This window comes from Castor canadensis, chromosome 1 (genome assembly GCF_047511655.1).
Source record: "Castor canadensis chromosome 1, mCasCan1.hap1v2, whole genome shotgun sequence".
NCBI lineage: Eukaryota > Metazoa > Chordata > Mammalia > Rodentia > Castoridae > Castor > Castor canadensis.
In genome coordinates this window covers 91,192,961-91,205,412 of record NC_133386.1, presented here as the reverse complement: position 1 = coordinate 91,205,412, position 12,452 = coordinate 91,192,961, and the positions used below count along the sequence as shown (strand labels likewise).

At 38.7% G+C, this 12,452-nt stretch overlaps 1 protein-coding gene across 1 annotated transcript in view; it reads left to right on the top strand.

The window, feature by feature from the left end:
• Hmgn3 (high mobility group nucleosomal binding domain 3) overlaps positions 1–9,326 on the top strand; it is a 30,641-nt gene extending 21,315 nt beyond the window's left edge. Inside the window, exons 3-6 of the mRNA XM_020183860.2 lie at positions 3,143–3,172; positions 5,755–5,805; positions 6,713–6,826; positions 7,352–9,326. Coding sequence (XP_020039449.2) covers positions 3,143–3,172; positions 5,755–5,805; positions 6,713–6,826; positions 7,352–7,390 — 234 coding nt within the window. The 3' untranslated portion in view covers positions 7,391–9,326. The remainder of the gene's footprint in view (positions 1–3,142; positions 3,173–5,754; positions 5,806–6,712; positions 6,827–7,351) is intronic.
• Positions 9,327–12,452: the final 3,126 nt, after the last annotated feature.

Genomic DNA, 12,452 nt, shown 5'->3' with positions numbered 1-12,452 from the left:
TGTAAGGTTGTATATATATGCTGCTTTTGCAACCAAGACATTAAAGTAAGATTCCATGTTTTTCGGAGTGAATTTTTTGGAAATTTGCATCAGAATTACCTCCAGCCTAGAGGATGATCAATTAATCAATAAATGCTTATTGGATAATTGTAACATTCCCAGCACCTATAAACCACAGTGACAAACCCTCACTTTATCATATCTGCACCTCTCACGATGGCTTGGTATTCTTAAAGCCTTCCTCCGTTCCCTGACAGCCATTCTTTTGATTGCTTTCCTTGAGATTTCACACTTCGACAAATCTAGAGAAATTCTTAATATTTTTTTTTCCTTAGTCCTCCCCAACCAGGCTGAGTCTTAAATGAGTACTTTAAAATGCTAGTGTTTTAAAGAGGAAAAATAACATATTTCATATCCAGTAAATATAGTCCAATCATTTATAGATTTTAAGGCTGTGAAAGCTGATAGAACTTTCCAGGAAGGCGTTTGCGCTTGGTGCATAATCAGTACTGCTGACAGTGAAAGGTTAGTCTCAGCCTACACTGTTTGCAGTGAAAAAGAAAATCTCTTATGGTGGTTACTGGAAAGGAAACTTTAAGTAAAGTCTTTTTTTACGACATAGAAAAGCTGGTAAATTTTAAGTAGGAAGTCATAAAGTGATTTTTACAGTAAAAGATAAGCTTTTTAGAGACTGGCTGGTTTAGAAAACTTATAAAGGGAAACGGTTTTTGCATTAGTTTCCTAAGCTTTTTATTTTGGAACTCTTATCCTGGAGTTGAATTAAGTCCATTCGATCAAACACCTGGAGGCTGTGGAGCAGTGCTTTGATTGGAATGTCTGTCTGGAAATCCCAAAGGGTTTTCTGACATCACCCTGTCTATCCAATATGTGTGGGAGTTCACGTGGAGAGGGAAGGACAGAAGCAAGAGCAGTACAATTCGGAATTTTTTTACAATTTTGCCTCGCTTCAATGAGATTTCTACTAAGGACATCTGGTTGACAGATAGGTAGTTATGAGTAATGACTGACATGTTTGGCCACCTTGCAGGACCAAACTAGAGAGTAAATGAGTAATTTACTGGTTTGTGGTATCTACCTCTTCTATTTATCTCAAGATTTATTGAAAGTCCCTGCTAGGCACTGGAGCTTCCAAAATTGAAGAGAAAGATGGTCCTGTAAAGTAGGGGATACAGATGGGAGATAGGTAGGGTGAACAGTGAAATAAAGGCAACATGGTGCACATACTCTGGTAACCAAGCAGGGAGGTATTCACATGAGGTCATTCCCTTCTCTCTAGCACCGAGGCTGCCATTTTTACTTGTAAAGGTTGTCTTTCTGCCTGCTGTACTTACAAGATGATGTGGGTAGTTCTTGAGACCACACAAAAAACTTCAAAACTGAGCTCTGTGTGGTAATTGGCAACTGCTCCTTGACTCCTCCACACTCAGAAAGCATGTTGTAGAAGCACGGGATGCCTGCTTGTTGCTAGATGTAAGTGATAATGTTCCCTTTTCTTTCAGTAAAATCCAGTTGGTTAGTTGACCATCCTGGAAAACACATTGCAGGATTTGAATCCTGATGTCTGGGAACTTGTGGTGGGTACATTGTCATGAATGCACCTGTGATAATCATAGCAAGAGGGTAGAGAATTTGGTACACACCCTCCTTCCCTACTTACCCACCGGCTGTGACTCAAGCTGTGTGCCAACCAGCACATCCTTCTACTCTGTGCAATGAATGTATTCCAGCCAGCTACATAACTGGCACAGTCTCCTATTCTCAGCACATTTTGCTAGCTGGCCCTAAGTCTAGCTGTGATCTTTCCTCGGGACCCTAAGGTTAAAATTATTCATGGAGGCTCTGGCCCTTCATTTCTTTCTGTAGTTTAAAGAAAGATGAGTTTAGCTTCTCTGGCCATTTTCAGCAAGAAAATTCTTAGAAATGGAGATGGCAAGAAATATTTCTTCCAGTTTGGCCCGACCTACTGACCTAGAATGACCTAAACACGGCTTCAAGAATTTCCACAATTCCTCACAATTATGACACAGGTCCCAGTGACTACTTTTGCTGACCCCTTCTTAAGAAAAGTTATTTGAAACATTTAAGCTATCATAATGAGGCAAAGTCTGCATAAAGGAGTAAGAATTGGGAGGAAACTTGAATTCATTTATTCAGCAAATATTCTTGAGAATGTGCTGCTGTGTGTTAGGCAGTGCACTACTCTACTGGAGACAGAGCATTTAATAAAACAGGCAAAAAGTATGGAGTGTTTATTTCTGGAACACTTGTAAAGAAAGGCGGTTGTAGTTTTGGAATGTAAAATCCCTGGGGAAAGCAGCTTCTGCTGCATAGTAAATAAAATACAAGTTCTGTGTGCTGTTGCTGAAGTGCCTAGGACAGTTCTGTTATTTGAATTTTTTCTTTACAGTCTCATATGCTACTAACTTGTACCATGCTTGAAGAAAAGATTTCCTAAGAAATATTAACCTCTAAATTCATTATCAGTTTCTAATCTTAATTGTCTAAAATTGCAATTAAAAGGTTAGTAAGCGTTTTTACTCTAGTTAAATTGTTGAACGTGCATGCTTTTAGTAGATAAGTATTTATTTTATTACAAATAAAAAGATGTCTAAGTTCTCCCTGGTGGTCTAGTGGCTAGGAAAAAGTCTTTTTTGTTAGCTACGTAAGATTTGTAGTCATTCTCTTTTTCCAACATAGCTGAAAGATGGGGAACTCCTGCTATTTTGGTTTCTATGCAATTATATAAGTCTCTTTTATTAACTTACATGCTTTAGTTCCATTTTAAGGCACTTGAGCTCCTGCTGTCAAGTTTATCACAAAAAGAAGAGATTATGGTTTAGGATGGAGCCAGAATTCCTTATCTTTTCCTTTTCTTACTCTCTGCACTCTTAATTGGGAGAGTGCACTCACTTGAACAATGTGTTTACATGTCTTTAGAAACACCTTCTTTGGAGTATCCAGGGGACTTGAGATGTGTTTCACTATGCTAACCTGAAGAAAGTTATGGGAGTCATCATTATGTATTCTTTCGACAAAATAAAATATATCAAGGATGATTTTTAAATAAACCTAGTTGTGTATAATTACAAAAAAACATAATTTTTTTCTATTCCTTTTGTAGCCCACAAGACGGTCTGCCAGATTGTCTGCAGTAAGTGTGAGAACCCCTTTGGTGTTACTTTTTACAAATACATGTTCCCTTTGCCCAAAGCACAGCAGCAAAAGGAAGATTAAGGTGGCATTTCCCTTGAGTTCGTTTTCTTCTTGAAAATCACCCGGGGTCACAATTTCTAGCAAATCTTATCCCTGTTGCCAAGCAATTCACTTGATCAGATGTGTCAGTGAAAAACAGTGGCCTGACCCACCACCAAGAATATAAAGCCTGTGATGTTTACTGGCAGATCTGAAACGAAAGAAGTAGAAGAAGCAAATTTCAGGACCGAATGCTGATTCTCTGTCCACAGTTCATACTTTAGAACATTTTATTCCAGTGTCAGAATGTTCTAAACTTGTCTAAATCCATACACTTTTAGGCCCATTTCAGACCTGGAACATCTTGTGTAAAGGAACTAATTTTCCTTGGTCACTTGGAGTCTTTCTTCATAGGCCCAGCTCAGGGAGGAGGCGACATTAGAATGAAAGCTGGGAGGGGAAGGTGTGACCAAGCCTCAGACACAGTTGTGCTGTAGGCTTTCCTCACCACCTGTGTGTGCTCCTTGCTTGCTCTTGTGCTCCTCCTTGCTGCCCTTCTGATGCAGGAGGCCTCGATCAGCCTGAGTAAGAGGATTTGGGTTAAAATTCCTGCACCCCAAGTTGCCCACTGAGAAGCTTGGGGGAAAGGCATTGACATCTTGATCAAAGAGTAGTTACTACAGCAGCTACAAGTGTAGATTTCGTCCTCAGCCCCTGCCTGTGCATAGAAGTGGGTGTTAGGGCCACTCACAAGCTTCTCATGAGTCCAGTAAGGAGGCGATATCAGTTACCTGGAAAACTTAAGAGCTGTTGTGAACTTCATCCAGTTAAGGGAACAGCCCTTGTAAGTCAGAGGAAAACAAAAATTTAACAGAAGCTCTTCCCCAGTGCCAGGAACTAGCACCATAAGCCCCGTTCAGGTCATTCCCTGTGATACCAGCACAGCCTTGGCTAAGGCCAACAGGATTACAAACTGTAAAACCTCCTTTCGTGTTCCCACAAAATACTGCATATTGGGTCAAGGTGAAAGATCTGTCTCACAAAAAAAAATATAAAAGGATATTTGCTAAAGATTGAGAAAACACTGATACATTAATATGTCAAAACTTGGAAAAATATTTTTCTGCTTTGAGACAAGATTTTTTTATTTAACTTTTTATTAGTGTAAACTAATTGTACTAAGGGGTTCCATTGTGATATTTACATACATAATGGACTTCAGTAAAATTCCCTCCCGTGATTACTCTTTCTTAACCTGCTTTCCTCCTCTCCCCTGCTACTTAAAACAGTAGAGTTTTTCACAATTTTTTTTTTAAATCACGAAAATTTGGTAGTCATGTAATCTGTTGTATTTGGGGAATGCACTGCCAATTTAGGGTGCTAATAACATTAATAAAAACATTCCTTTTCAAGCTCAATTCTTTCTTGATTTGAAAGGTCATTTCTGACAGTCGATCTTCTGGAATTGAACTGTCCCCATTTTCCCTTATGTCCTTGGTGAAAAGGACCAGATTCACTATGAACCTTGAACCTATTAGAGAAATTGGGAAGGAACATGCATTTTTCTCTACAGGGGAGACCCTGGGCAGTGTTTTCTATTTAAAAAACACTCTTCTAATGCCAGGAGAAATGCATACTTATTTTTTTCCTTAGCTCGATGAGAGAATATTTGCCCTAAAATATCTTCAGTGAACCATTGTTTAAACTGGTCATTCCCCTATGTACCACCTGGTCCCAGGCACCTGGGAAGCTGGCCAGGGTCAAGGGAGGATCACGATCACAGAGCTTTGAACATTGCTCACTGGAGCGGGGGAGGACCACACAAAACAGGAGAAAAATAATTTCCTAGAGGGTTCTTTGGCTAACATCTGTGACAAATGTTAAACTTTAGGAGCCAGTAGTAGACATATTGTCACTATAATTGTGTTCTTAATAAAAAGTTCTAGAGACAAACTAGCCCAGTGTCTGGGTGGGATAGATTCTTACCTTAAGCTGACATTGTAGAAGATGAAAGTAGAAAAACTCTTGGCTTACAGAACTTGAAGTGTACAGCAGAGGGGGAAGGATTTGGCTGTGGTTTTGAACTACTTCACAAGCAGCAGTCTTCCTGGCCGGACGGGCTTTACTGTGACTGCACTGTGATTTCTGGACTGTTGGGAAGACCAGTGCAACTGAATTCACTGAGTCATTTGGCCCAAGGGTCTGAGTCATTCTTCTTGCTGCTGTGCTGTGATAAAAGGAAGTACAGAGGTATCAGAGATAGAAGCTTAAACCTATTCCCGGGGAGCTATTCTGGACCAGGGACTAATGAGTCGGCTTTTGGATCTCACCTGCCATTCACTTGGGAACCCAGGATGAAAACAGTTATGAAATGCTAAGGTCTTTATGCTATTGCCTACTGCTAAAAATAGGAAGAGATAGTCTTCAAAATGAACAAAGCCATAGTCAAAGCGGATGTCGTCTTTTATAGTCCTTTTGTGTTCTTTTTGGTGCCAATGACTATTGTTTGCAGTGTTTGTATAATTTAACTGATCTCTGCAGAAACCTGCTCCACCGAAACCTGAGCCTAAACCAAGAAAAACATCTGCTAAGGTAAGAGGTGCTCCTCTCCTCTCACCTCTGGCTTTTAAAACCATAAGTAAATTATGATTCCATAACCAAAAATCACCCCAGGAGAGGCCATGTGTACTGATCAGAAAACCCTCACCACTATTAGGGGCTGTCTTAAAGACATAAAGCACAGTATTACGCGTTAGCGGGAATGTGTTTTCCATCTGGTCAATGAGGTGCAGGAAACCAGAGCGGGCTACTCTGGGAAGACCTGCGTGGAAAGTAGGGCTGGCAGCTGCCTGAGAACATGCAGTTCACATTGTGCTCTCTGTGAGTGACCCTCACATCAACCCTAGTGAGGTACTACCAATATCCCAGTTTGTAGGTGCGGAAGCTGACGTACCTTAGTTACCCCAAGTGGCTTTTCTGCGCTCAGCCCTTCAGAGCATGGTCCCTTGTGAATTGTTGGGCATTGTGTGTAGCACGTGAGTTCAGCAGCAGAACTCACTTCTGTGGCTTGGTTTTAGGATTAGGAATATTTCTACCTGGGCGGTCATTTTCAAGTGCTTTAGATGAACTGAAATGCTTGCTTGCATTCAAGCCATATGTTTGCTCCTAGAGTGCTGCCCATGGCCTGCTTCCCCCCCACTTTTGTTTCTTCTTTCACCAAGCCCTGCTGTTGCCCTCTCTGTGGCAGGCCACTTCTCACCCTAGTAGAGAGGCAGTCCACACAGCAAGGGCAGTCAAGTGGACATTCGGAGCAGCCTGTTACATTTTTATAGAGATTCAGTATAACTCAGTTGAAACCCAGCAAAACTGGGTTCCCTTTATCTCCACCATAGTGGTCATCGTTATAGTTCACCTTGCGTTTGGATGGAAGCTGCTTGATTGTAGCTTACACTGCTCTGTTTAACATGTTCTGTTTCCCTGTGCTTTGATCTTCTATTAGAAAGAACCTGGGACAAAGATTAGCAGAGGTGCTAAAGGGAAGAAGGAGGAAAAGCAGGAAGCTGGAAAGGAAGGTACTGCACCATCTGAAAATGGTGAAACTAAAGCTGAAGAGGTACTTGCTGTAAATACCTCCCACTGATTGAATCAGTGTCTTAAAAGAAATTGCTGGATCCTTCAGCCCCTGGTAGCCTGTTCATAATGTCTCTTTCTATCGCCTGTAATGTTATTGCAGATCCGCATCTCTCGCTCAACTGTTAATGTCTCAGCCTCCAGAAGTGCCCCACCCAGCACACTGTCAGTAAAGGGGCAGCTTGAAACAGTGAAAGTTAAGGGTACAGTAGAAAATTCTGCATGTTTGCAGTGACTAGCATCAGATAGTTGTGTGGTGTTTTTTATTATGAGCAGTGGGAGCTTGCAGGTAAGGCTTCTGTGGTTGGAAAAACAGAAAGCAGTAAACATGGCAGAGTGTTGGCATAGTGTATTCCTGCCTTGTATGTTTTCCACCCAGAGTTGAAGTAGGCTGTACAGTAGAGTTCAAAAAATTGTTCAAAAGTGTGTTTGTTGGTGGGTGGGCATTTCTTTGGTTATAGTCATTTTAATGGCAACTAAATCTTTCTTTTTTCTTTTTTTCCCACAGGCACAGAAAACTGAATCTGTAGATAACAAGGGAGAATGAATTGCCATGAAAACTTGGGGTTGATTTTATGTACCTCTTGGGACAACTTTTAAAAGCTATTTTTACCAAGTATTTTGTAAATGCTAATTTTTTAGGACTCTGCTAGTTGGCATACAATATATATAAAGATGGACATTTTACCTTCTCATATTCATGCTTTTTGGAAGTTTCTGTCATCCTCAAGTAAAATAAATATCAATTTAATATTGGAAGCTGTGTGTAAAATTGATTCAGCATTCCATACACCTGCTTTAAAAATTGAGTCCTGTGTATACTGTGCTGTTTTTATTGTGGATATTTGAATTTTTCATGCAGCTTTTCTAGAGCAATAATCAGTGGTGCTTTTGTACCTAGGTTTTATGTGATTTTAATGAAATATGGATAGTTGTGGCCACCTGCTGACTATTTGTGGTTTAAAGTAAAAGGTTTTCTTGTCTGCAAAATACCTGTCTCTTAGTATCTTTGCTACATTTAGGGAGTGTTTCATCTTATTGCAGATGATATAAAGAATTTCAACAATCTATTCATTAGTCAAACAATTGTTTCTTAATTTTCTGACCTTTAATGTTATTAATGTTTTAATAAAACATCTATGACTACTAGTGTGGAAGAATTACATCTAAGTCACTTCATAACAAAAGTGGCTGGCAGTGATTACTTTATATAATAATATAACTTATCAAAATACAAATTTTTATTTTTTTATTTCTTTTATTCATATATGCATACAATGTTTTACAAATGTTTTTAAAGTCCTTGAAAAATAAAGTTCTACTAAACCAGAGCAAGTAAAAAACCATAAACATGGGCTAATCTTTGAAAATCTCCCACTTTCAAAATAGCACTAAGTCACATTTGTTCTAATGTGCCTTCCTGTCCACTGAGGACTTCACAGCTTTGGAAGCTCTTCCCCCCACGTGGCCACACTGCAGCCTTGTGCCAGCCTGAGAAGGAGTTGGCAAAGATATTATTAGTCCTCCTTTGTAGGCTACGAAATGGGAGTGTGAGTAGTGCATGAATACTGGAAGGGGAAAATCCATGCTTGAACCTTTTGAGTTTTAAATAATGCCCTTCTGTCTATGAAAGGACATAGCAATTCTGGGAACAGAGGAATTCTATAAATACAGTTTGTTGTTGTATTCCCCAGAAGTCTGGTAACTGAACGCCCCAGGAAAGCTGAATTCTCAACATTCTGCTTAGGTGAAGAGTCAGGTCTTTTGAAATGGATCATAGTGCCTGAACTGCTCAGACTCCTGTAGAAGAGGCTGTTGTTCCTCTGGGTCCTGGATGTTTTCATTTTGTGGTTGTCAACAAAACAATGTCCCTTATTTGGGTGCTAACAATTTAATCTATGTCACTGTCCCAACTCTGCCATTAGCCTATTACAGATATGAACCACATGACATCCATTATAATCTCATCTCTAGTTCCCTTGACTTCTGATTATGAACTGTACCTTTATTTATGAGTTTTGGGTATGTTGAAAACCACTTTCACGTCAGAGAAAAATATCTGGTATCCTGTGAACACTTTACAAAAATGTGTTCCATATGCTGTTAATATACAATAAAGTACATTACTGTCTAGTTTCCAATTGAGTGGACTATAATCTCCATAAATTTACTTTTTTAAGAAACTGCAAAAGTGATATAGGTGATTTTTAAGTTATCAGACAAATTACAATATAAAAGCAAGAATTCAAAATCTTTCTCCTACTTCTATATCTTAGAGGTAATTACTGCACAACATTTTCTCTCTATATATGTAAGTACATATCTATGCATGTGCACATACATACACAAAATTTTTAAGGACTCATAGTATGTTTGAATTTATTCTGACAATGAAGTATAGTTGAAGATTGAAATTTCTGTATTTCTAATATTTTAGTGCTGCTAATGAAACTACAATAAACATGCTTCTTCACAAAGCTTTATTAATGTTTCTGCTCAACTAAGTAATTTCCTAGAAATGGAATGTCTAACTCAAAGGGAATGTACACCTGACATTTTGACTATGCCAAAAATAAAAGTGCCAATTTCATTCCCATCAGTAGCATATGAATGCCATCTCCTCCAGCTTTGCCAATTCTCTCTTTTTGGCCAATTTAATAAATGCAAAATAGGCTTCACTTGTTTTAAAATTTATTTCATTACTAGGATTCTTGAACTTTTCTGATGTTTAATGGTCATTTGAGTTTCTTTTGCAAATTCTGATTTTGTCTTTTTCTATTGAGGAATCATAATGACCTTTGACACCATTACTTTTATTTCAAACAGACAATGACTAAGAGTTATTGGTATATGCCCGTTTATGTGTATGGGAATGATTGTTGGTCACATTGACAACACATGTGAATACTGTAGAGCCGGGATCTCAGATTAGCTCCCTAGAGTCTGAAGAAGACCTGATGAATACAGTGCCAAAGGTAAGGACACATGCCTGCAACCACATGGAAGATATAGGAATTCCACCCTCATTGTACACTACTACCCCTTAGGTAGGTTTATACATGTTAGAAAAGACATTTGTCTGCTAACCCACTGGAAAATCATAGTAGCCCTGTAAACTTCATTTCATTTCTTGTTTCAAACTGACGTAAATGTACGTTTGAGATTTTATGAGATGGTTTATTTACTATTAGACCAATGTATCATGACTTCTGGTTCATATTACCTTACCACAGAACTTGTAATTAGGAATTTCAGGGCTATATGGCTCTGAAGCCCACCTGTTCTCTACTAGAATCCTTGGGCAGTCTCCAGGAAGAATTGTAAGCATGTACATGACCACTTACCATTATACAAGTAGTGCAACTCAACTACACACAGCACAGTCGACTCAAAAATCATTCCAAATGGTTTCTTTTTGTCCCCAGATTTTAGGGGACTTTTCTCTTGACTAGAGGTACAAGTGCTATCCCTTAGGTTTCCAACTAGTCAGTCTTAGGGAAGCCATCTCAACTCTTAGCTATCACATGTTAATATATTTCTTTGCTATTATCTTAAATGTGAATTCTAAACTTTTATTTTCTATTTACTTAGAATATTGATTTTTAAATCTCAGAATAATTATAATGATTAAGATAACAATAGCCACAATTTATTTTACTACCTGTATATAAATTACCAATTTGGAAGAAAATTTGTGAATTCTTTAATTATTTTAATAACATGTTCCTGTCCCCCAGTAAAAATAAACCCAGTTTTCCAATATCAGATAGAGGCTCTGTATCACTTAAAACTGCATTGTGTATCTCACCCTTGTGGGAGAAGTCTTTGAAAGTCAAATTTAAAAGTAATACCTATGTGTAAAGCTTCCTGATGTTGAATTGGGCAATGATTTCTTTGGTATGGCACTAAAAGCACAAGAAGCCAAATAAAAGATAACTTGGATGACAGTAAGATTAAAAGCTTTTAAGAAGGTGAAGACATTGGGCTGGTGGAGTGGTTCACATGGTAGAGCACCTTCCTAGCAAGTGTGAGGCCCTGAGTTCAAATCCCAGTACCACCAAAAAAAAAAGGTGAAGACAACCTACAGGATGGGAGAAAATACTCTCAAGTCACATGACTCTAGATTCCAGAATAACTGAAAAGACAGTGAACAAACATTTCTCAAAAACAATAATAGCCAGTAAACACATGAAGAGGTGGTCAGCATCATTAGTCATTAGGGAAATGCAGTTCAAAACCATAATTAGGTCAGTTTACACCCACTGGGATGGCAATTATAAAAAGAATATAACAAGTGTTGGAGGATATAGAGAAATCTTAGCCTTCATTCATTGTTGGGAATGTAAAATGGTGCATGCAGCCTTTTTGGAAAACAATTTGGCAGCTCCTCAAAAAGTTAAACATTGTCACCCAGCATTCCCATTCCTAGGCATATACTCAAGAAAGCTGAAGAACACAGATTAACACAAAAACTTGTATATGTGTATTCACAGTAGCATTTTTCATAATAGCTCCCAAGTGGGAGCTACATATCTGTCAGTTAAGGAGTAGATTAACAAAACGTGAATCCATACAATGGAGTAATTGTCAGCCACACAAAGAAATAAAATATTGATACATGCTACCACACAGATGAACCTTAAAAACAATATGCCAAGTAAAAGAAGCTATGCACAAAAAAGGCATAATTGTTTCAATCATATGAAATATCCTGAACATGCAAATCCACAGAAACACAAAGTAGACTAGAAGCTGGGAGCCAGGGGGAAAGGAATGGGGAGTGACTGCTAACAGGTACAGGATGTCTTTGGGGCTTGGAAATATTAATGGAATTGATGGTGTTTGCACAGTTTAAAGTATATTAACAACTATTGACTTATACTCTTCATAAAAATGACAGGCTACTGAAAGCACAGGATGGCATCAGGGAACTTGGGTTTAAAATTTGAGCACTATCTCTCAATAATTGTGTAGATCTAGATAGGTCATTTAACTTCTACCCTTCAATTTTCTCATCTCTAAAACAGAGATAATACCTGCTCCACAAAGCTGTTAGGTTTGAATGAGACAGTCACTGTGAAACCAGCTAGTGCAGGGTGGAAAGTACAGTAGGTTTTCCATACATGTCAGTTGACCTGGAATTAGAGGAGCAGAAATGGCTGTGTAGGCTTGCTCTGATGATTATGTATCACATATGTTTGTCACAGACAGCTTTGGATCAGTGGGTCTCCCTTGTACAGTGTGAAAGGAAGAACTGTGCTTCTCTTAAAAGGCTATGTGACATAATAGTTAAGCTGCTGAACTCTGAAGCCACACTGCCTGGGTTCAGTTTATCTTTGTTACTCACTGATTATATGACCATGAATAGTTCACTAAGTCCCTGTACACCTTAGTATTTCTATCCTTAAATTTAGTACTTTCTGCAAAGGGTGTTAAGTGTTATACAGCTCAAAGTGGGTGTCCAGGAAGTATTAATACTATTAATTAAAATGAGCAGGTGAGATGCTAGCTCCTTGACGGCAGGCAACATTGTCTCATTCTCCCTTGTGCCTCTAGAGCCTCACACAGAGGAAACCGAGTAAATGCTTGTTGATCTGAATATGGTCTTT